This window comes from Mus pahari, chromosome 8 (genome assembly GCF_900095145.1).
Source record: "Mus pahari chromosome 8, PAHARI_EIJ_v1.1, whole genome shotgun sequence".
Taxonomy (NCBI): domain Eukaryota; kingdom Metazoa; phylum Chordata; class Mammalia; order Rodentia; family Muridae; genus Mus; species Mus pahari.
Genome location: NC_034597.1, coordinates 508,804 through 533,426, shown reverse-complemented (window position 1 = coordinate 533,426; position 24,623 = coordinate 508,804). Strand labels below are relative to the sequence as shown.

The following is a 24,623-nucleotide window of genomic DNA, read 5'->3' as shown; positions in this document are numbered from 1 at the left end:
TTGCAAAAGAAACTTAAAATTTATGGTTAAAATTGCCAGTGTTCCATTGAGTACAGTTTGATCGCAAGCTCGTGATTTTTAACTCACCTATATATTGTAATTAGGATGATTACAAGAGTTTATCTTATGAGAACACTAATGCAGCTCCCTGCAACCATCTGGCCATACAAAACAAAGACAGATTTATCTGGATATGTTCATCTTTGTGCAGAAATTGGACCCTCATGCTATCAGTTTGGCTATGGTTGCTGCCTTCCTGGGGACTACAGTACAGGCAATGCTTCCAGCACTAAGGTTAAGCATAAATCATCTTAAGAAAGACTGTCCAAAAACTAGACGCATAGACACTGCCTCAGTCTGTGGAACTTGTCACACAGATCCTACTGGAGGTGGTGTGGCACAAACACCATTCTTGCTTGGGAAAATCCAATTTATATTGGTCATATAAGAGCTCATTCTGATCTTCCCAGACCTTTAGCTGTAGGCAATGATTGTATTGACAAAGATTTGATAGGAGAAGCTTTAGTTTCAGATCCTATTGTTTTGGCCAAATGTGGTCACAATATAATTAAACTTTCTAGTCATACCTTACGGCTCCTACATAAGATCGCTAAGGAGCAAGCTAGAATTATTTTAAAGCAATGTCTTGACTGTCTTACATCGTCTCAAGTTCATCATTTAGGGGTTAATCCATGAGGCTTTATGCCCAATCATATTTGACAAATAGATGTAACTCATTATTCAGAATTTGGAAAATTGAAATATATACATGTTTGTAGTGACACTTGTTCAGCACTCATTTTTGCTTCTCTACATACAGGAGAAGCTTCTAGAAATGTAATTGATATTGCTTACAGGTTTTTACTGCTATGGGATTGCCTAAAATCAAGACAGATAATGGCCCTGCTTATACTGGAAACAACTTTATACAATTTTTGTAAGGAATTTGGAATTGAACATAAAACTGGAATTCTTTTTAATCCATGGGACAAGGAATTGTTGAATGTGTGCATTGCACTCTGAAAAATTGGCTTTTGAATACAAAAAAGGGGGAATCATATCCCCATACACCACAAAAATTTTTAAATTTCAATGCTAAGGAACTCTCTGAGTGTGGGGAAGAGGGCATTTTTATGTTTTTTCTGCAGGATGCTGAAGGAGCACGCTAGCTGCCAGAGTGGTTACTGAGAGATGCTGATGCTGGGACAAAGAACGATGCTGATCGTGAGTTTGTAGAGTGTCTTGACAGTGATTTTAGAAAAATTGTATTGGGCCTTCGTCCCTGATCCTCCCTTTACTACATCCAACAGTATGGGAAGGCCTAAAAGTTGTGGTAATGGTAAACAACACTAAGTTGATGGATATGCCTGCTGGAGGAAATTTCACCATCAATAGAGAAATTAATTACTAAACATTTAGAACTAAAGCCTCCATATACCTTTGTGGGAGGCACAGCTACAGGCACTTCTGCCCTAGTTTTGCAAGGAGAGATTTAAAACATAGATAAAGAATTGCTGTGTCTTCCCATGCCCTAGTTCCTCAGTTGACCTTCCTAACTCCTGCAGAGTATTTGAGCTGGAATAGCCCCCCAGATATTAGAATCAAGCCAGCTGTTTTCCTCCCTGTAGTGGCCTGTGTCTCCTTGGTAACCTCTGTTGTGGCTGCCGGGTTGGCTGGAGGAACTTTNACCCATTCTCTTCTTACCACCACTAAATTATCTCCACAGTTTGCATTGGCAGTGGAAGCCTCCCTTGAGTCATTAGCTTCTTTACAGAGACAATTAACTTCCCTTCCCAAGTTGCCTTACAGAATCGAAGAGCACTTGATTTGCTGACCACTGAGAAAGGGGGCACCTGTCTCTTTCTGCAAGAAGAATGTTGCTTTTATGTAAATGAATCAGGTTTAGTGGAAACACGAATCCAACAGTTACATAGACTTAAGTTGGAGCTCCAGAAAAACAGTTTTCACTTGCTGCTGATAATTGGTGGAAGTCCTCTATGTACACCCTCTTGATGCCCCTCCTTGGACCTTTAATAAGCATTTTATTATGAGTAACTTTGGGACCTTTTATTTTTAATAGAATTACTGGTTTTATAAAACAGCAGATTGATTCCTTGGCATCAAGACCTTTGCAAATTTATTATCATAGATTGATTTGGCTGACAGAGGCCTTGCTGAACCTGAGGTTGATGATTCTCCTTCAGGAGCTGCACAGGATTCAGACCTGTGCATACTGGTTCTTGATAAAATGAATCCAGTATGGGCACCAGCATGGGTTGTGAGACTAAGCACTTCAGGGAAGGTCTCACAAGGACCATCTCTGAACTCCCCATGAGACAAACCTGGTATGCAAGGAGGTTGGAATCTGTTTTCAACCTTATCCTAAGGATCTTTCTAAGGCTCTGCCTCCCCTCCCCAAAAGATACCAAGAGCCATGACTGTGGGTCGTGACGGTACCCACGGGAGGAATCAGGTCAATGCTCCCCACACTGGTTAACGCCCACTCATCCAAGGATGAGATGACTATTGACCACCCCAGTTACGTGGGGCCTTATTAAAAATAATTAAAAGGGAGGAGATGCCAGGAGCCACAGCCTCAGCCACGGCCTTGTGGATGTTTTCTAGCTTACATAAACAATCCTGAGAGAACATTCGTGGTCATAACAGTAAGAATGTTTATGGGAAAAGAGGACACTGTGACCATTGGTTCCAGGAGCTGAAGATTGCCACCTGACCTTCAGAGAGCCCCCAGGCTCTTCCCCCCTCCCTTGGAGCCTCCTCTTGCTTGTGCTTTTATTGCCACTCCTGAATAGTTTTGAGAGCTTGATCAGTATGATTGACTTGCTCTCACTCTTCGTGTCTCTTCTCTCTCTCTCTCTCTCTCTCTCTCTCTCTCTCTCTCTCTCTCCTGCCCTGGGTCCCCACTGATTCTCCCTGCAGGTTGGTCGGGGAAAGGATAGTACCTTGGGGATCATGGGGAGCTGTGAGGTCCCTTAGTGTGCTCATGCTCCTGCAGGCATGCACACACCCACACACATACACACACTGAGTATGCACTACATACACACATATTAGCACACATGGGGAGGATGGACGAGGCTCCAGAGAGGAAAACACTGGAATCAGGGAAGATTTGGAAGTTCTGTAAGAGGCCTGCGACTTCTCTCCCAATATTGTACAAATGAAAAGTGTACATAGAAGTAAGAGTTCATCTTTGTGACCTGAGACCTGGTTCAAATTCCAGGTAACTGGTTTATTTATTGCACAACTTGGGCACTGATTCTTCACCTACACCATGAAGAATTCACCCTACCTCCCAGGGCAAAGGCTAGATACAAAGGAAGGTCCCAGTCTGCCTCATTTGTGGAGACCAAGTTCTCAGGATCCTGCATAACATACTTCACTCCTCAAGAGCCTGGGCTGGGGGTGAGAGGCTGTGGGCTGTGGGGACACTGGTGATAAGCATGGCACAGACAAGGCCACCGTCAGAGTAGAATCAGGGACGAGATACTCCTTTCCTGTAAGAATCACCTGGAAGCCTGTTCAGCTCACTGTGATGTGACTAGATTGCCTCCCTGGAGGCAGGACAGGTCCAGAATTTCACGGTAAAAACACCACCTAGACACGGGACACACCCCTCAGAGGGATCCTTAGGTCTAAGACTAGAAGCTGAGTCATGCCAAAGTTGCCTAGCACCTGATACAATATGTCCCGTTTGCCCAAGGACACTGGCAGTAAACAGCAGGGCCTCATGCAATACTCTGGCAGAGCCTGTAAATACCAGCCCCGTGGGGAGGAGAAAGGGGTGTGGCCAAGAGTCTGAAGATTGGGCCTATAGGGAAGAGGTCAGCCCAGCCTACAGTGCTGTCCCAGGACAGAGGTAGTCACGAGTTTAGTCCCAGGCCAGCCAGAGAACTGACAGACCATACCAAAGGTAATGGCAGTAAAGTGCCGGGCATCCTTAATGGCTCTCAGTTCTGCCTTTGGTCCTCTTGTTGTTTACAGTTGGATAGGGGGAAACTGGTGACCACAATAACAAAAATGTAATGAGTTACTTGCCCTGCCTGTTAAAAGGTTAAGACAGAGGGGGGCTTGGGTGTTAAAGGAGGTACAAGGAACCTCTGAAGGCTGACACTGAGTAAGACAGAAGAAGCCATGGTGACATCTGAAGAAAGGGTATCCAGGCAGAGGCAGAGCCTGGCAAAGGCTAACCATGACTGGAGTCTGGAGAGTTGGGGAGCAGCCAGGAGGCAAGGGCATCTGGCACAGAGGAAGCCAGAGGCAAAACGAGGAGGCAGCTAGGAAGCCTCACAGGAAGGCAGGCAGACAAAGGGCTCCTTGTACACGCCAGGCCTCTTGTCAGTAAGTACCCCATACACTCTCTTCAGAAGCCTGCCAGGGGCTGTGACCTTACAAGGTTACCCCCTTCCCCAGTCCTGTCCTCTCTGTGACATGACTGGCCCCTTACTGTATCCTCAGGCTCAGGGGATGAAGGAAAGGAGAACAGGTGACAGGCAGCAGGGAAAGTTGACAGCCAGGCTCTGGGTCCACGGAGACAGAGCTGCCTCCCTAGGACTGAGTGCTGGGGGCAAGACTGCATGAGGGGTGCCCAAGTCTCACAGGAATGCTGATTTGGGAGGGTTGAGCTACTATGAGGTCTCTGGAGGCTGGAGCTCACTAGGAACACTGGAGAGCCTCGGCCAGAAGAAACAAGAGGGGCAAACGTCGGGAGGAGAGCAAGCAGGCAGGCTGGTGGGAAGCAAGCATGTGGTCTCCTCTCTACAAGCTGACTCCCTTCTGCACAGTTACAATGACAAGCAGGAAAGGAAACTGAGCCAGGTAAGAGGTGAAGGTGGCAGAGTGGTGGCCAAGGAGATGCCAAGGAACAGATAGGGCTGAGGGACTCAGAGAAGGAGGATGGGTGAGTCTAGTTATCCGTTCACTGAGGGGGATGGGGACTGCTAAGAGGCCAGTGGTTGGTTGTGAAGGAAGCGGGCCACATCTTAGCTATGGGGGACACAGGAGTCCAGAGAGAAAGCACTTCACAGGAAGAGAGCAAGCTTTCTCCTCCTCTTCCTTCGGCCTACAGGCTTCCTCCTCCTTCTTCCTCTCCTTCATTCTCTTCTCCTATGCTATGAGAATTGAACCCAGGGCCTTTTGTAGGCTAGGCAAGCACTCTCCAGGTTTCTACTACTGTTTTGAAACATGGTCTCACTGAATTACCCAGCCTGTCTAGAACTCGTTCTGTACTCCAGGTAGGTCTTTTTTGGGGGGGCGGGGGGCTTGGAGACAGGGTTTCTCTGTATAGCCCTGGCTGTCCTGAAACTCACTTTGTAGACCAGGCTGGCCTCGAACTCAGAAATCCGCCTGCCTCTGCCTCCCGAGTGCTGGGATTAAAGGTGTGCGCCACCGCGCCCGGCTTTTCCAGGTAGGTCTTAATGATCCTCCTACCTCTGCCTGCCAAGTAGATGGGATGACAGACCTATACAGTCAGGCCTCACTCCACAGTGTTCAAATAGATATCACGGAAATTGAGAAGTAAATGAGGTGTGTGGCTCCCTCCCAGTGAGCCAGAGGCAGTGAGCCTCTGAGGAAGGTATGGCTTGAACGAGGTGTTGGACTCCAGCCAACTCCCAGCCACCTCTAGTACAAGTCACTCTCTCAACCTTTCTAAACCTGTTCTCTTCCACGTAACCCCCACTGACTTCACGAAGATTGTCTCAGGTATGCTGTGACACGAACTACAGAAGATGGGAAAGAAGCTCTGTGGTCAAACCGTCTGGACCTTGGCTACGGCAGACAGAACAATATTGATTGCATTCACTTGTGAACAGTTTGTGGACCACAGCCAGTAGCCATGAAGTCAGGGTGGGAGTGTGTTGTCATTCAGCTAGCCAAGAAAGGCCCTGACTGACCCCAGTCCTAAGCAACGCCTCTTGCACACAGGTTCTTGGTACCTCCCGGGGCTCAGAGCAGACCCTAAAGGAAGCCAAGTCCTTCCTGAGACAGGCAGATCCAGGATGGGGAACCCAGTGGATCGAGTGTCACTGGGGGAGACCTGGAGCAGGCAAGTGCACCCTGACATAGACAGCGAAAGGCACTCCCCATCCTTCAGCGTGGAGCGGCTCACCAACATCCTTGATGGAGGCGTCCAAAACACTGTGCTGCGGAGGAGAGTTGGTAAGCACGGGCAGGAGGCCAAGAGCTGGCTTTGAACCTATTTGCTTTTCTATAACAGTCTGGTAACTAATTCTTCATTCCTTTAACTAATAATCCTTTCTGTTGTTGTTGCTCGTTGTTTTGAGACAGGACCTCACGTAGCCCAGGCTAGCCTCAAACTGCTATGTAGCCAAGAATGATCTAGAACTTCCAATTCTCTTGCCTCCATCTCTCAAGTGCTGGGATTAAAGATGCAGGCCACCATGCCATTATCCTATGGTGCATGGGAACCAGTGTTGTGGATTAAACCCAGAGATTTATGAATTCTAGTCAGCCCTTCTACCAACTGAGTTCTATCCATAAACCTAGGTTCTCTCTCAAGTAACAAACTGATCCTTGACCGCCACATACCTGGCAGAGCTCTTCAGGAGTGGACAAAGCACATTTCTCTCCTTGTGGATCTCAATTGTTTCATCTGTTAAATGTCAGTGACAGCTGGCTTCCTTTCCGACACCATGAGGCTAGTGGGTGGGGAAATTTGAAGTTGTCAGGGGCCGTATCCAAGCCCACCAAACCTCTCTGTTTCCGTTCTGCTGCAGAAACCCTTATCCAAAGTAACCCAGTGTTTGATTTGAAGCACCTATACTTCATGACCCTCGATGAGCTGTATGAGGATGCAGTTCAAAAGAGATTCCATCTTGAGAAGCTAGCCCGGAGCCTGGGCTGGTCAGAAGACGGTCCTGAATGCATTTATGCTAACAGGTGCTCATCCGGGGCAGCCCCACCAAAAAGGCTTGCCTGCAAGCCGTAACCCCAAACAAAGAGTAAACTAGGATACGCTGGAACACTAGGAGGCCAGATGCCTCTTCCCTCCTGAGCCCTACCCAGGTTGTAAGTGGATGGACCTGTCTTCCACAGGCTAGTCACCTACAGCATCTCTTCCCCCCACAGAGTCCTTGCTGGATATGTCAACTTAAGCTTACATGTTGTTGCCATGAATGCTATCAGAAGCCTGGGCTCAGATGAACAGATTGCTAAATGGGGCCAACTCAGTAAAAACTTCCAAATCATCATGACATATGCCCAGACAGAGCTGGGACATGGTAAGCCAGAGCTGCTGCATGCAGTGGTACTGTCCAACTCCGGAAGGCCTACTCAAGTCCATAGATGTGCATGCTAATTTGAAAAATCCCAGCAGATGGCAGTCAAGGGTCCTGAAGAAGGAGTCCCTTTTCCTAATGTCATATACACTGTATGAGCTACCAGGGGCAAGTCATTTCTTTTGGAAGCATCAGATTGTCCTCACAGCCCACAGATAAAAGGGAGCTATGTCTGTGAGTGCAGTCAGGAGCCAACCTTATCTCACATCGAGCCCCAGGGTCAGCCAGAAGCTACTCACAAGTGAGTACCCCACCTTGGTCCAGTAGTCTAACTGACTCTCCTCCTCGACCCCAAGGGACATACCTGCAGGGCCTGGAGACCGAAGCCACCTATGATGCAGCCACCCAGGAGTTTGTGATACACAGCCCTACAATGACTTCTACCAAGTGGTGGCCTGGAGACTGTGAGTATCCTCCATCCTCCTTCCCTGTCTCTCCACAAGGAAAACAAAGCTGGGGCTGAGCAGCACTAACTTTGGTGCCTAACAGACATCAGGTTGATTTCCTGTTCTAGTCTCCTCACCTTGAGATCAACTGAAGTAGATAAGATGCTAAGAATTTCCAGTTAGTGACTGGAAAGTCCCAAGGGAGTTTTGAGTAGATTAGGAAATGCGCCCAACCTGTGGGCAATGAGGTTAAGAACATGCCACATCACTGCCCACATACAACACATGTATACATGCACACAACACAAACAATACCCCCACATACAGACATGCAAGCATTCAACACACGGAAATACACACTGCCCTCCACCGTCACAGGTATACACATCAGGAGCTGTTCCCATAGACACACGTGCATTACACAACATACACACACAGCCCCATGACACAAATAGGCAATATGTACATACTGCCCATACATAGACACCGTGTAGATGTAAACATACACATATTGCCCCCCACAGACATGCATGTACACAACACACACATTGTTGTCATATAGACACATCTGTGCATATACATATAACACATACAACCTCTCAAATATGCATATGTATGTACACAGCACACACTATCCCCATACAGACACACCTAGACTTGTACACACACATTGCCTCCATGCAGAAACAACGTACACTAAAATATGCACACTGCCCTGTCACAGGCACTTGTACATGTATAGAGTACATACACTGTCCACCCAGACATACTTGTGTGTGTGTGTGTGTGTGTGTGTGTATACAATACCCCATACACACACACCACCTAGTCATGTCCCAAAGGCTTCCAACCACATCATATGTTCTAGCCTTCTGAGTTAACACAATAGTCTTGCCTCCTACTGGAGCAGAGCACATGCTCTGTGACTAGAAATCCCCCCTGCCACTCCACTCCCAGACAAGCTCCAATCACACGGATGGATACAAGGTGGCAGCCACGCCAACCATCCCTGAGCTCTAAGACAGGATCCTGCCAAGAGCCCCTTTGAGACATCATTTCTAAGGACTCCACTGTAGCATTCGAAGAGCCAGTGACAAAACACCTGGTGTGGAAACTGACTAAATATGTGGATTCAATGAAAGCGGGGCAGGAGACAGAACGGGGAAAGCAAGTCAGGAAGGAGGAGAAGGACAGGACAAGGACTGGAGAGGTAAGGGGGACAGAGATGAGTGAGCAGCCAGTATCAAATGTCCATCTTTAAGGTCAGGCTGATGTGGTCATATTCCAGCTCTGCCCCTCCAGACATTCAGTGTGTCACTCTGTACTCTGAGCCTCAGTGTCCTTACGTGGAGAATAAGATCCCTCTTACTTCAGCCAAGAGCTAAGCTCTAGCTGGGTTTTGGTAAGAAATGGTTGCACTCATGATGGGGCTGACAGCAGAGAGGTCCATTAGCTGTTGTGGTAGGGCACAAAAAGTCTTTAAAAGTTTACTCGCCTCAAACTCCTTACCAAGTCAGATACTTTTTCTCTAGCCAGGATCTTTGTGACAAATTTTTCTGTCATCACTGACTTTCCAAGGACCCAAAGGTATCTATCTATCAACAACCTAAGCCCTGCAGGCAGGATCAAGACATGATACATAGGGCTACCAGTGATAGGATTCTCTTCTTTCTGCCTCAGTGGGACGGACGGTTACCCATGCTGTGGTCCTAGCCCAGTTGATCTGCTTAGGAGCCCGGCATGGCATGCATGCCTTCATTGTGCCCATCCGGAGCCTAGAGGACCACACCCCACTACCAGGTAATCCCTGCTGCTTTTTTGAGAACCCATCCACCTACCTAGAAGATGTCCCACCAACCTACCCAGTCCTGAGTCTCCAAGAGACGCAGAGAAGCTTGGATATGTCTCCCTTGTCTAGAAGGGATCTAGTTGACAGAGCTAATGTGATCTGGCTGCTAGACTGATATAAGATTCAGCGTCTATCTGACTTCAGCTTGCTTACTGATGCCTGAATCACAGAGTGTGTGTGTGTGTGTGTGTGTGTGTGTGTGTGTGTGTGTGTGTGCCTGTGTGTGTCTCTGTGTGTCTGTGTGTGTGTCTCTATGTGTGTCTGTGTATCTGTGTATGTGTGTTTGTGTGTGTGTGTCTGTGTGTGTGTCTGTATGTGTGTCTGTGTGTGTCTGTGTGTCTGTGTGTGTGTGTGTGTGTGCGCTCACACACACCTGCCATACCGCATGCACTCAACTGACAAACATTCTCATCTCTACCCTCTTCTAGGAATAACAGTCGGGGACATAGGCCCCAAGATGGGCTTGGAAAACATAGACAATGGCTTCCTGCGACTGAACCACGTGAGGGTTCCCAGAGAGAACATGCTCAGTCGCTTTGCAGAGGTTAGATGCCTGGGAGGGCTATGGACCCAGACTGCCTAGGAAGGGGGCCTTCCCTTTACACGGCTGTCATAGGCTCTGGGTCTGCCTCAGCAAAGCTGAGTTTGGACCACAATCCCACTTCTCCCCAAAAGAGTTTCAGGGGTGCCACAGGTCAAGATAAAACTGAGCTTAGGAGAACAATGGTGTCAGGAAAATCTTGCCCCTTTAAGCCTAAGACTTCCCATGTGTAAATACTTAGCACATGGTTTCAGAGTAGTCATAAGGTACAGTGACAAAGCAATCCCCAGAAAGGGGAGGAGCTGAGGGCGAAAGTGTTGCTTTCCTGAAATCAATTAGAGAACAGATGTGCCCCAGATGCTGACAGAAGTCCTAATTAGCCAGCTTTACCTCTTTAGGTGTAAATGGTGGGGATTCTCATGCAAGCACTTTTATGTGTCAGTGATTGTGCTGCACCAGAGGTCTGCTTCAGATGAGGAAAAGTGGGATGTCTGCAGAGACAGAAGCTCATGGAGGTACAGCCTGGGGTGACTTGGCTCCAACCCAGCATCTGTCTTTGTTGCACACAGGTCTTGCCAGATGGTACCTACCAGAGGCTCGGGAAACCACAGAGCAATTACCTTGGCATGTTGGTGACACGAGTGCAGCTGCTGTCTAAAGGAATCCTGCCCTCCCTCCAGAAGGCTTGCACCATTGCTGTGCGCTACTCAGTAATCCGCCACCAGTCTCGTCTTCGGCCTAGGCAAGCGGCCCCCAAAGGCTGACCCTGGCAGACATGGCTAACACTCAGTCCCACACTGACACCAGCTCTGCCAGAGCCATGGTGTTGGGGCAGGTCACACACAGATACACACACACTCACACGCACGCACACATGCACGCACAGGTATGTAGGCCAGATGGGATCTCAGGCTCCCTCTACTCCACTGACAGACTGTGTGGTCTAACCTGTCTCTTATCAGTGTGTGGCCCTGTCAGGCTCTGTGTGACCATACCTTCCACCTTGCACCATCTGCTGTGACTCAGACTGTTTGCTGAGTTCCAGTTTGTTCTACATGGCTATGGCTAGCTAGAGTGTTTGTGTCTGCCAGTGGTCAAGGCTGGTTAGTCGTTGTCAGGTTGTGTGTGGTAGAAGCAGACTGCCTCCGACTGCATGAGGCTGAACTCCTGCTGCTTGGCTACGAGAAGCTTGGTCGAGACCCTTTCTTGTCATTGGCACTGCATCTGGCTCCTGTTGCCTCCATTCCATGACACAGAATGGCAAGGGCTGCTCTATGACACCCAAGAGTGTGTGCGTGTGCGCGCGCGCGCGCGCGCGCGCGTGTGTGTGTGTGTGTGTGTGTGTGTGTGTGTGTTCTTTCTAGAAAGAATACACTAGTTAAATTTAAAACTCATAGAAACAACAGTCATTTGTGATAGATTCCCAAATGAACACACACTCTCAAGATGCAGCAAACGACGGTGAGAACAGGAAGTGGGGATACAGCATATCACAGCCTAACAGTTCATGGTGCTCAGGAGAGTTTTTATCCCAGCCTTGCTGACTGGCCCTGGGCTTGATAAGGCCATCCCAGGTCTATGTCCTGCCTAACTGAGCAGCCCTAGGACCTGGAGTTATTTGATGCCAGGGGCCCCAGGCATGACACCAGCCTGCCATAAACATACTGAGGATTAGATGCCAGGCAGCCATGGGCATATGCCCTTCTTTCTCCCTCAGCCTCTATGTCCGTAAAATAGAGGTGAGACAGGCAGAGTTTCAGGGGTGGTAAGGATCAAATATGATAAAGCTACAAAGCTTGAATCTCAGAGGCCCTTGCCCTGGAAACCCGCAACAGCCTCAGCGTGAGGAATCTCAGAGGCCCTTGCCCTGGAAACCCGCAACAGCCTCAGCGTGAGGCCTTGGCCTTCTGAGTTCCAGGCTGAAGGCCTCATCCCTGGAGGACTGGGTGCCCAAAAGAGAGTGGTGACTGTGCTGTCCCTAGGTTTCAGGCCTCTGTCTGGGCAGCAGAAGTATCTCACCCTGATTATGTCACAGAGATGGACATGGAAGACAATTCCTTTTCTTATGTGTCTTTGGACCCAAGTTCATAGCCTAAGGGTTGTTAAGCTCGGTGCATTTCCTATAACACAGCAGGCACATGGAGGGTCATGACTTCTAGTCATCAGTGGGGCAGGACCACACTCCTTCACCTGGCCTTTGGGTCCAGACGGTTTGGAGTTGAAAACCTTTCAGATTTTCAGCTTAGATAATGGATGTATATGCTGTGGACATTTATACAGAAAAATACGTATGGATATTGGTGGTAGGTGAGGTTTAAAACACAGTAGCCTCATTTCAGCCTATCAGTGGTCCATTGGTACGTCTTGACAGTGTCAAAGGGGAAGACGGTTTGCAGTGACCTCCTAAACCTTTGCTTCTTTTCTCTGCTCAGTGACCCAGAGGCAAAGGTCCTGGATTACCAGACGCAGCAGCAGAAGCTCCTTCCTCAGCTTGCTGTGAGCTATGCCTTGCATTTCGTGGCCACCAGCCTCTTAGAATTCTTCCGCAGCTCCTACAGCGCTATTCTGAAGAGAGACTTCAGCCTCCTGCCCGAGGTGCACTCTGCTTCCTGGGAACTGCTTATAGAGGGTGGCAAATGCTATTCCACTTGTGGAAAAATGACTGCAGCCGAGCTCCCATAGGCCCTCAGTCTCCCAATGTCTAAGGCATCAGGGAAAATGTATCATAATACAGAGATCCACTGGCCCCTGACCCCTAGAGAGTTCCAACAATGTTAGAGGTCATGCGAGGGTGAAGGACACAGATACACAATCCCTGGTATATGATGGAAACCCAAACAAGTCCAAAGTCATTTGAACGCGTTTGATGGCATACTTTGGCCTGCATTGATCTGATTTATCCTACTGGCCACAGATATAACAGAACCATCAATGTGTTCAAGTGCCAAGACTTCCCAGAGTCCTTCACCATAGTATGCACACCTCACAGGCTCTGCTTTGCCTTTGAAAAATCCAAAACTATATCAGACCTAAAGAGAGCACTGTGTTCCAAGCTGTGCATGGATTCAATATTCTCAGTCTTTGGTGAGGCTGGGACTCACAAACGCCTTCAGTCTGTGTAGGCGCTATGCTTTTAAAGCATTGCTTCATTAAATCTATCCATGGTATCTATCATTTACATTCTTAATTTGTAAGTAAGGAAACTAGAATAGAAAGGGGGATAGGAGGCCTTTCTCCCAAGGGTGTAAAAGTCTGAAAGATGGATAGGGATTTTTCAAGAACCAAAACCTTCTGCCAGGCTGCTGGAGGCACCTTCTGCCAGGCTGTTCAGATGTTCTAGCAAACTTTTATAAACTCAGTGCCTTGCACACAACAGAAATTAATTTCTCACTCCTCTGGAGATGCCCAGCCTCTGTCATACTGCTACTGCTTGGTAAGGGCCTTTCTGATGTATGGTAAGATGGCAGAGAAAGAGTGAAGGGCCCTGAGAAAGGGGACTTGGGTTTATAACAAAGCAACTCCCACAATACAGAACTCAGTCCCACGACAGCATAACCTGTCCATGACCCAGAAACCCCTGAGGCCCAATCACCTCTTAAAACAGTTAAGATGACAATTATAGGGCCAGCAACATGGCTCAGTGGGGAAAGGTGCTTGCTGCTAAGCCTGACAACCTGAGTTCAATTCCTAGAACTCACATAGTAGAAAGAGAAAAGTTACTCCTGCTAGTTGTCCTCTGACCTCCACACATGCACTGTGGTCATACTCCTCCTGCATGCGCGCACGCAGGCGCACATGCACACTCACGCATACACAGAGGGGTCAGTGGCAGGAAAGTTTTCAAAGGCAGCAATTGTGCAACTGTATTTCAGCACAAGCTTTGGAGAAGGTATTACAGCCATTGCAGCCACTAACACTCCCAATGAAGCGTTCACCTAATCCACGCCAAGGTTTGCTCCTTACCCCATTTCTTTGGGGTTCAGATTTTAACAAATAAGTTTGGGTGGACAGTTGGACCATGGCACCCTCCTACAACCCAGGAAATGGGTTGATGTTATACACATGCCTTCACTGGCAACTTTTCCAAACTTCTGCCTACTGGCAAGTTCCCATGACCCTTATAAGATAGTGGGCCCACTCCCAGAAACCCCCTCTTCCGAAGATCCTGGAGACACTGTCTAGGACAGATTTCTCCTTCATTCTTACGGGCCCATGGCCACACTTTATAACCGTGTGTCTTTGCATGATCCTTAACCTCTGAGTATTAGCTTTGTCTGCCACCTCACAAAACAGCGAGCTATGCGTGGCACCAACCTCACAGCCATGGACAGCATGGACAGGTACTGAGTGCAAGCCTGGATGATACTACAGGGCCCTTCTACTGCTTTGTTCTTACAGCTCCATGCACTGAGCACTGGCATGAAGGCCATGTTTGCAGACTTCTGTGCCCAGGGAACAGAGATCTGCCGCAGGGCCTGCGGGGGTCACGGCTACTCAAAGCTGAGCGGCCTGCCAACACTGGTCACTCAAGCGATAGCTTCTTGCACGTATGAGGGTGAGAATACGGTGCTCTACCTGCAAGCAGCCAGGTAAAATCCAGACATTTCCAGACCTCTGCCCTACCCTTGGGAGCCCCCTAAGGTTCCATTCAAGGAGTTCACTGGCAAATACAATAGATAGCACTTACTGGGGTTTTCTTTGCCACGCTATGCAAATAATGCAAGAGCATGCATTAGGCAACCTGCAGCCTACACTTGTCAGGCAATTCACAAGTGCCTCATTCAGTTCTACATGCTCACACTGTTAGGCAAGTAGCATCATTCCCAGGGTCCTGGGGAAACTGAGGCAGCGGGAGACACAGACAGTTCTAGAGCATCACAGTGGTCTGAGAGGAGCCAATGGGAGGCCGGAGTTGTCTGAGCACAGCTGTCTCGCACAGAAGCAGCCTGGAGCTGCTGTCCATCTTCCTCATGCCAGTGTCCCTTCATATATCTGACTGTTGGAAAAGGTCACACCCTAAGTCCCGAGGCAGAGGACCCTGATGCTGAAGCTTCTTTTCGAACAAGCATCACAGGGGATCCAAGAGAGCCTGGCCCAGCTCTGCAGCCCTGTCCCTTGTTAAAGAGCATAGAGCTTTGGGTACATCTCAGCGAAGGTCCTACAGAAGCTGGCGGCCCCAGGGTTGGGGTGAAGAGTGGCTGCCAGGAAGAGGTTGGGCTGAGGCTTCCTGGCTCTCCCCACTGGAGCACAGCATAAAAATGCATGCCCCTGGGAGGGAGGGTAGCTGGGGTGGGGGGCCCCACAGAGTCTCACGCCATCTCATCTGTCTCTGCTCCCCGCTAACCCCAGGTTTCTGATGAAGAGCTACCTGCAGGTTCAAGGGTCCTCAGGCTCCATGCCACAGAAGCCTCTCCCTCAGTCTGTCATGTATCTCGCCACACCGAGGCCAGCCAAGTGCCCAGCCCAGACAGCAGCTGACTTCCTCTGCCCAGAAGTCTATACCACAGCTTGGGCATATGTGTCTGCCAGGTAAGCCAGTGCCAAGAAGTCAGCATCCCAGCGGGGTTAGGCTCCTTCCCACACTGGCACCTCTCGGACCAGCTGGTGGACACCAGTGGGCGGTGCTCTACAAATTCCTGCCATCCACGGCCTCTCCAGACCTCTTAGCTCCTGTCTCCATGGGGACAGAAGAAGGGACACCTCACCCTCAGCCACGGACCACCGTCATCTCTTTATCCCCTCTGGCTAGTGATGGGAATGTCCTGAACCTTTAGGTTCCTATGGTGATTTCCAATGTAACAAATGCACTCAAACACAAATCACTGTAAATGAGATGATCTGCAAATCCAAACAAGGAAAGTAAGTGATGCTTTAAGTCTGAAATATCCCACAATCTAAAAGTAACTGTCAGAGGCTCAGAGGCAAGGTTATTTCCACAGCACCCATGTGAAGTAGCCAGGCATAGTTAAGAGTCCTTGTAAAGCCAGTGCTGCTGGTTACAGCTTTATTCCACATACACTGAGAAACCCCGTCTCAAGGGAATGCAGCAGGGAGAGATAGAGGGGGATTTCTGATACCCCCTTTGACTTACGCAAGTACATGCACCCCGCAACACACACACACACACACACAGACACAGACACAGACACACATACACACACACACACACACACTTGCATACATGCACACACACATTAAATAAATAAACAAACAAATAAACAAATATTAGAAGTAATTTTCAAAGGTGTGATTATACCTCAGAATAGAAGAACCAGGTTATATTCAGGATCTAGTTGAGTCCAGGGAACATGATCAAAACCAAGGACCCAGAGTTAGAGGAATGGTTAAACGATTAAGAGTAGTTATTCTTCTTGCAGAGGACTCTGGCTGGATTCCCAACACCTACACGGGGTAGTTTACAACTGCCTCCAATGTAACAGCAGTTCCAGGGGACCTGGCACCCCCTTCTGGCTCCCATGGGTGCCTGCATGCACACGTTACACATAAACTCACAGAAGCACAAACACATGAAAATACGTACATCTTTTTCAAGAACACATATTCTTTGTTGTTGCGGAGCTTGCTGTATGGACTGTGTTATCTTCAAAGTCACAGAGCTCTGCCTGTCTCCGCTTCCTCAGCACCGGGATTAAAGGCATGTATCGCCATGCCTGGCCTAAACACATGAATTCTTTATTATTTATTTGAATGTTATGTGTATGAGTATTGGTCTGCATGCATAGCTCTGCACCATGGACATGCAGGGCCATGGATGCCAGCGTTGGCACTGGGTGTCCTGGAACTAGAGTTGTAGAAAGTTATGAGCTGCCCTGCAGATCCTAGGACTTGAACTTGGGTCCTCGGAAGAGCAGCCAGTGTTCTTAATGCTGAGCCATCTCTCCCAATCCAGAACATGAATTCTATTTTTTAAAAAGCCCCAAGAACTTGTACATTCTGTCAGCTGACAAGAATCGCCAATACCGACTATATGTCAAACATGACTGAGTGTTCCAGAAGCTGGGGAAGGAGACACATCAACGCAACCACCATCACTGCAGAGATTCGGCTGACACACTAATGCAACCACCATCACTGCAGAGATTCGGCTGCCTAGAAGGGAACTTTCTGAAATCTGCATCAGACTAGAATGCCACAACTGGTGAAAACATTTCCAACATCTACTAAGAAAGCTTACATTGCAGCCTGTGTCCCGGGGAGGGTAAACAGCTCCTTTAGGATCACGGCAACTTGAGATATTTGCTTGTTCATTGTACAATATTTTTAAATGCTTACCACTTGCCAGGCACTGTGATCAAAAGTGGGGATCCACCAGGAAACTAGCCTGATGACTACGCAGGGCACACAGAGCTAAGATATCTGGGAAGCTAGGAGAAGGGAAAGACAGACTGAGGGTAATAAAAGGCCACTCTGTGCCTTCTGGCTTGGAACTCAATGTGCCGTCTGCTTATCAGTTCCCTGACAAGGCTGAGTAAATGTTGCTTAATAAACAGTTTGCTTTACAACAAAATTCCAAGGGTCAGATAGACACACAGGGGTGGAGAACAGAGTGAAGGTTACCAGAACGGCAAATGACTAGGTTAGTGGTTCACAGGGCAGGGGTCGGGGGAGTGGTTTTCTAGTTTTATAATTCAGTACCTGAGGTAGGGCTTCTAACTGGATTGCCCTTTAAAGTAAAAAAGAAAACATTCTCCTTGTCTGGCCATAGGAGCTAACCAACAGAATGGCCTGAAGTTACCTGAACTCCTCAGGGGGAGAAAAATCACCAGGAGGCTAAAGCAAGAGGGTGGGAAGTTCTCGGTCACTCTAGGCTGTACAGCAATACACTGTCTCAAAAGAGAAAAAGGAAAGCCTTAGCCCTATTCCTTATTAGCTGTGTGACCCTGGACAAGTTAATTAACCTCTCTGGGACTCAGTTTTTCCCACTGTACATTGGGAATGCCTGCCCTTAAAGAGACACACTTCTAAAGCAGTTAGCTCTCAGACAGGTCACTGAGAGACCCCAGCAGCCTAGCAGTTCTCTCTTTTCTTTGGTCTCTAGGCTCATAAGAGATGCAGCAGAGCATACACAGACCCTCATGAGATCCGGGGTTGACCAGTACGATGCTTGGAATCAGACTTCTGTCATACACCTTCAGGCTGCTAAGGTGAGCTGCGTGCCAACTGAAGCCTGTGGGATGTGCTCCCTCTTCCAGGCACGACACTGTTCTAAGAAAACTCAGTTCACATTCTTCCTCACCCCTGCCCCACAGGGACTGCCCTCCTCTGTTGTAGCCCAGAGAATTTTAATGAAAGGACTTATTTCCAAAGCATCTTGCTGGCAGCTCTTAAGATGAGGTAATGAGGCGATTCTACTGAATTTGCTGCAGGTCATTCAAACAGCTCCTCCCAGACAGAAAAACAGGTCAAGTCTCCTCTTAGCCCCACAGGCAATCCTGGGATGTCTGATTCAATTTCCATTATCTTTTGTGTTTGTGCATACCTCACTATCAGTTGGCAAATATTTGAGCATGCGCTCTGTGCTAGCACTGAATACAAAACAGCGAAGAAACTGCCTGCAAACAGCTATAGTCAAGGAAGTACTAGGATAGGGGAGGAGATGGCTCCTGGTTACACTCTCTACAGAGCCTGAAGGACTTTCCTGAAGAAAGGGGTGCATGGGCTAAGACTCCACGCAGCAGTTGGCAGTCTGAGGGTGGTAGCATCTTGGGAGGGGGTTTCCCAGCAAACAGAGCTGGAGGTATAAAAGCAGGAAGAAAAGGCTGGGTGCCTCCAGATGCCTGGGAGGCAGTACAGGTCTTCCGGGCGTGCCAAAGCAGAATGGTGCTAAAGTGAGGCAGGCGGAGCAGGGAGGGCAGGAGGAGGTAGGGAGGCCAGAGGCCTTCCGAAGCAAGTAAGGCGGCTAGTTCTTTCCCTTGCAGGGGGAGACTGCACAGTTTGGGAGGAGTGGTCAGAGCTTCTTTCTAGAAGAAGCGTCCATTCTGAGGGTGGCTCTGCCATGAGCTTGGTGCAGGCTGTGGGGGAGAACCGGGAAGAGGCAGAAATACTGTGGTATAGGATACAGGACTCAAAGTCATGAAGTGGGAAAGCACTAAGAATGCCTTCTAAGCTGGGGCAGCTAGGATGTCAGTCACCAACTGAAGACTGAGGCATTCACTACTATTCTCAAGGCCCGGGCCTGAGAACCGGCTCTCAGAACAGGAGTCCTGAAAAGCAGCTACATCAGGCCAGACTGTCAGGCCGACTGAGCAGGAATGCCACCTGGTGACTCAACATTCAATTACACACACCAGGGCTACCATGAGCTCTGTAGTTCTCAGGGCCTGTGCCACTTAGCTCCACTCTGCTGCCCACTATTCATGGACTGCCACCAACCAGAGGGTTAGCCAGGACTGTGCACTCCCCTCAGACCCCAGGAAAGGAGCCTCACCTGCCCAATGTTCATTTGTCTGTCTTCTAAACCTCTGTTCTGATCTTAAACACACCGCCTCTGCTTGCCAGCGCTCCCTTAGTTAGCATAAGGAAAGCTAACAGAATCCTTTCTAAAGTGGAAGACAGACAACACGGAGGAGGAAAATAGCTGAGCCAAGGCACCATCCTTTCCTGTGCCACAAAGGCCCAGGTGTGTCCCCAGGGAGCTTCCAGGGAGACCTGCTGCTAATGTCTCCTCTCACCCCTTGGTAGAACTCACAGATGGCACCCACAAAGGAAGTACTCTGGAACAACCCCACATTCAAACAATTTAACAATAACAGGGTCCTGAAGGCCTCCCACTGGGGCAGCCATTCATCCTTTAGAAATTGGGTTGAGTGGAGAGGGAACCCCAGGAAAGGAGTCCAAAGAGCCAAGGTTTTGTGGCAGTGGTCACTGAAACACTATACTAAGTGGTTAAGAGCCACCAGAGCCAGGGCCTCTCCATCGCCTAGTGAATACCTAGTTTCGGCTAGGATACCTTTCACACATACCTCAAGCCACATCCCAGAGTGCACACACGTGAACACACTGCCTTAACATGGAAAGCAGTAAGTAGCTGTTTTCTTGAGAAAAGTGAGGCTGCTGTCCTTCAAGTACCCCAGGCTAGCCTCCAATGCTCACATAGTCCTTCTGCTTTCTAATGCTTCTGTAGCTGTCTCGAGTAAAATGAAGAATCCAAAGGTCCAGTTTCACACTTTACCCAGCCCCCAATGCGCGCGCGCGCACACACACACACACACACACACACACACACACACACACACACGAGCCAGTGACACCTGAAGTGAACAAGACAAAACGTTACCACCAGTCCTCTAGGAGACACACATACTCCAGCCATCTTGCCAAGTTTCCAGAATGATCTATGGACCTGGGAATGAGTGTCAGTGCATCTTTGTGTCTCCATAGGCTCACTGCTTCTTCATCACTGTGAGGAATTTCAAGGAAGCTGTGGAGAAACTGCACAATGAACCAGAGATTCAGCGTGTGCTCCAGCACCTCTGTGACCTCTATGCCTTACACGGTATTCTGACTAACTCAGGGGACTTTCTGCATGATGGCTTCCTGTCTGGGGCCCAAGTGGACATAGCAAGAACAGCCTTCCTAGACCTGCTTCCTTTGATCCGGTGAGTGGTTGGTCCTTGAAACCATGTTAGACCCTGGTGCGCCGGCTAGTTCTCACACTAAGACCTTGCAAACGTGGGGTCTGGACAAGCTGACACTTAGCACAATTATACCAAAAGAAAGCATCAGGACTTAATGAAAGACACTTTGGAGGAATTGGGAGAAAGTTAGAAATCAATGTGCTTAAGAATAAACTAGGGCCAGGCAGTGGTGGTACATGCCTTGAATTCCAGCACTCAAGAGGCAAAGGCAGGCAGCTCTCTATGATCTTGAGGCTAACCTGGTCTACAGAGTGAGTTCCAGGATAGCCAGGGTTACCTGGCTCGAAACTCCGCCCCCCAAAAAAGGAATAAATTAGTCCCTCACTTGAACTCTTCAACATTCGCAAGGAGCAATGTCTTGGGAGTGTGAATAAAATCAAGGCTGCTACATATGAGCATGCTAATACTAATTTTAATCATAACCAGCATTTAGTGAGCTTTGTGTACCATCATATGCATCATCTCATTTAATCCGTACAGGCTTTGAATTGGACTTAATGTCCCTGTTCTGCTGAGGAAGAAGTTTAGCTTATATTAGTGAACATACCATGTGTTACTAGACCGAGGAATTAAGAACACTCAGAGCTTTCGGCCGGCAGACCACATGCTCTTCTGTGTTCAGGTGGAGGGGTGTTTAGCCTTGTGTATATGCTATGCATATCCATGTCTCTGTTGAATGTGCTTTAAGTAAATTCATACCAAGTCTAATTAATTTATTTTGATACTCCCTTAGCTTCAAGATCATTTTTTAGACTAATTTATATACTGATTTATAAAACAGTAATAGATACTTTTAAATGTAGAGTTGATCCTGTAAAATTTAGAGCCATGAATATGAGCAGTATTCATTCTGTTATCTTTTTATATATAAGGTAAATATTGCTTTAAGAACACATCAAGCCGGGTGGTGGTGGCGTACACCTTTAATCCCAGCACTTGGGAGGCAGAGGCAGGTGGATTTCTGAGTTCGAGGCCAGCCTGGTCTACAGAGTGAGTTCTAGGACAGCCAGGGCTACACAGAGAAACCCTGTCTTGAAAAAAAAACAAAAAACACATCAAACTGAAGTTTTTGACAAGTCTGACCTGACCAGACTACTGGAAGAAACAGGTATTAAACACTATTAATTATTTACTAGTGTCAGTATAATATATATATATAAAAAAACAAAGTTAACTTGAGAACACAACGTTTTTTTGAAACCTTTCTAGGTAAAAAAATATGATGTGTATTGTATGTGGAGAGAAATGTCCTTTCCCCTGAAACTCCCAATAGCTCTCATTATCAGTAAAAGATTTTAGATTTGTGTAGATTTTCATAAGAGGTTAAAAAGATCAACCAAGTATTTTTTGTTGTGTGTTTCTAAAATGCAGCACTAACAGTCCTTGTGGCTGCACGTCAGCACCTGGCTGGTACTAGTGCCCAATAAATGTTCGCTCAATTAAACCATCAAATATGGAGCCAGAGAGATGACTTGCAGGTTCCCACCCAAACACAACAATCTGTTTGATTCCACACACTGGAAGGCGAGCACCAGCTTCCATAGTCGTCCTCCGACCTCCAAGCGCATACCAGGGCATCCCCACCAAGGTCAATAAGTAATAACACAAACAAAAACAGTCAAAAGCATACCTACTACAACTATACCAGGGGCTAAACTTACCCTAAAGTAGAGGACTCAGTATGGGAACAGTAAGGGTGTAATTAGTGCTGCAGAGTTCAAGCTCAAGTTGACCTAACTTTCTAACTTTCTGAAATGATTAGCATTTTAAAAACACATGGAAAAAAAAAAAGTCAACTGGTGCTGGCTATTGATGATCAGACACATAAGACCCTTAACACCTCATAAGCATGACGCAGGGTGTGTGTGTGTGTGTGTGTGTGTGTGTGTGTGTGTGTGTGTGTGTGTGTNGTGTGTGTGTGTGTGTGTGTGTGTGTGTGTGTGTGTGTGTGTGTGTGTATGTGTGTCTGTCTGTCTGTCTGTCGGTCTGTCGGTCTGTCTGTGTCTGTATCTCTGTGTGGTCTGAGTATGTCTGTGTGTGTCTGTGTCTTTGTGTGGTGTGTGTATGTCTGTGTGTGTTTGTGTCTCTGTGTGGTATGTTTCTGTGTCTGTGTGTGTGTTTCTGTGTTTGTGCGTAGTGTGTAGTATATGTATGTGTTTGTGTGCGTGTGTGTCTGTGTGTGGTGTTTGGTATGTGTGTGTGTGTGCGTCTGTGTGTGTGTGTGTGTGTGTGTGTGAATCTGCACTCTGCTTTTCTAAGTGCTTGTTGTGGCTCCAGTGATAGAAGCTGCCAACACATGCCTGGAAACCACAAATTGATGTACTTACATTATGGATCCTAAATGGCCTTTCTTACTACAGGATAATTATGCAGGAAACAGACTCCATGCACTTACCAATTGAGCATCACAGGTCTCGGACTGCATTCGCCACCAGCTCCCTCAGATGTTAGGGATGACAAAGCAAGGGCAGAACACTATTCTAAGAGACACCAAAACCAGCTCCCACTGTGGGGCCAGGGAACTGGTCCAGCTCAGTTTTAGCACTTTAAGTCCTGCCAAATACCTCCACTAAGGGACTGCGGAGTAAAGGTGGCAGACTGAACATATACATTTATTTTTGGAACCTTTCTGAAATGTCAGTAAAAACATGAAATATATATTTGTTTTGAGACAGTGCATATTATATAGCCCAGACTGGCTTTCAACTTGCTATACAACCAAGGATAGCCTTGAACCTCTGACCACCCTGTCTCCATCTTCCTGGAGCTGGAACTACCAGCATTGGCCAACACACCCAGTTTTTATTCAGTGCTGTGATTTGAACCCAGGACTTTGAACATGCTGGGCAAGCACTCTACCAACTGACAGCCCTTGTGGTAGTTTAAATAGGTATGGTCCCCATAGACTTGTGTTTGAATGCTTCATAGGGAGTGGCTCTATTAGAAGATGTGGCCTTACTGGAGTAGGTGTGGCTTTGTTGGAGAAAGTGTGTCAGTGTGGGAGCAGGCTTTAAGGTCTCAGAAGCTCAAGCCCAGGCTCAGTGGCTCAGTCTCTTCCTGCTGCCTGCCAATCCAGATTTAGAACTCTAGCACCATGTCTGCCTGGCCACGACCATGCTTCCCACCATGATGATAATGGACTAAATCTCTTAACTGCAACCCAGCCCCAATTAAATGTTTCCTTTATAAGAGTTGCCACGGTCATGGTGTCTCTTCACAGCAATAGAAACCCTAAGACAAAAGTTGGTACCAGGGACTGGGGCTTTGCTACGATGGACCTAACCGTGCCTTGTTTGGAGGACTGGGGGTCTTAGAGCTTTGGATTAGAAAAGCAGTGGAATGCTTAGTTAGTTTTGGCTTCATAGGTCACAGCACTAGGAACATGGAAGACAGTGGTGCTGAGGGTGATTTGAACTGGACCTGGCTCAAGAGATTTCAGAGGAGAAGAATTTTAGTAGTGGCTTGGAGAGCTTTCTTTTGATATTTTGGCAATATGTGGCTGGTTTTAGCCCTTATCTGAAAAGTCTACCTGAGGCTAAATTGAAGAGTTTTCATCAATGGCATTGACAGAGGAAATTTCAAAACAGCCTAGTATTTACTCTGTTTTGAGGTTATTAGTGTTCACTCTTACAAAGATTTATAGTTTATAAAAGCAAGCTGAGCAAGCAAAACCACAAAATGTACAGTTCAGGGATAAAAGGGGCACCAGGAAGTGGAATGGAGCTAAATCCTGTGTTCAAGGTGGAGTCATAGCAATCCCAGAGAAAGTTAGACAAAAAAGAGATAATATTTTTTTCTTTTTTCTTTTTTTCATTTTATTAGATATTTTATTTTATTTTATTTTATTTTTCTTTATCTGTTTTTTTTTTT

General features: G+C 47.6%; 1 protein-coding gene across 2 annotated transcripts in view; it reads left to right on the top strand.

Moving 5' to 3' along the window:
- Positions 1-3,830: 3,830 nt before the first annotated feature.
- The window catches only part of Acox2 (acyl-CoA oxidase 2), a 32,690-nt gene continuing 11,897 nt past the window's right edge, over positions 3,831-24,623 (top strand). Inside the window, exons 1-13 of one of the 2 annotated variants that reach the window (XM_021203853.2) lie at positions 3,831-3,934; positions 5,947-6,180; positions 6,759-6,921; positions 7,111-7,262; positions 7,616-7,723; positions 9,386-9,505; positions 9,983-10,098; positions 10,665-10,837; positions 12,528-12,690; positions 14,494-14,684; positions 15,445-15,624; positions 18,155-18,260; positions 20,497-20,714. In XM_021203853.2, coding sequence (XP_021059512.1) covers positions 6,021-6,180; positions 6,759-6,921; positions 7,111-7,262; positions 7,616-7,723; positions 9,386-9,505; positions 9,983-10,098; positions 10,665-10,837; positions 12,528-12,690; positions 14,494-14,684; positions 15,445-15,624; positions 18,155-18,260; positions 20,497-20,714 — 1,850 coding nt within the window. In that variant the 5' untranslated portion in view covers positions 3,831-3,934; positions 5,947-6,020. Of the gene's footprint in view, positions 3,935-4,002; positions 4,363-5,946; positions 6,181-6,758; positions 6,922-7,110; positions 7,263-7,615; positions 7,724-9,385; positions 9,506-9,982; positions 10,099-10,664; positions 10,838-12,527; positions 12,691-14,493; positions 14,685-15,444; positions 15,625-18,154; positions 18,261-20,496; positions 20,715-24,623 lie in introns of those variants that run through there. The other variant, XM_029541666.1, reaches the window with a different exon arrangement.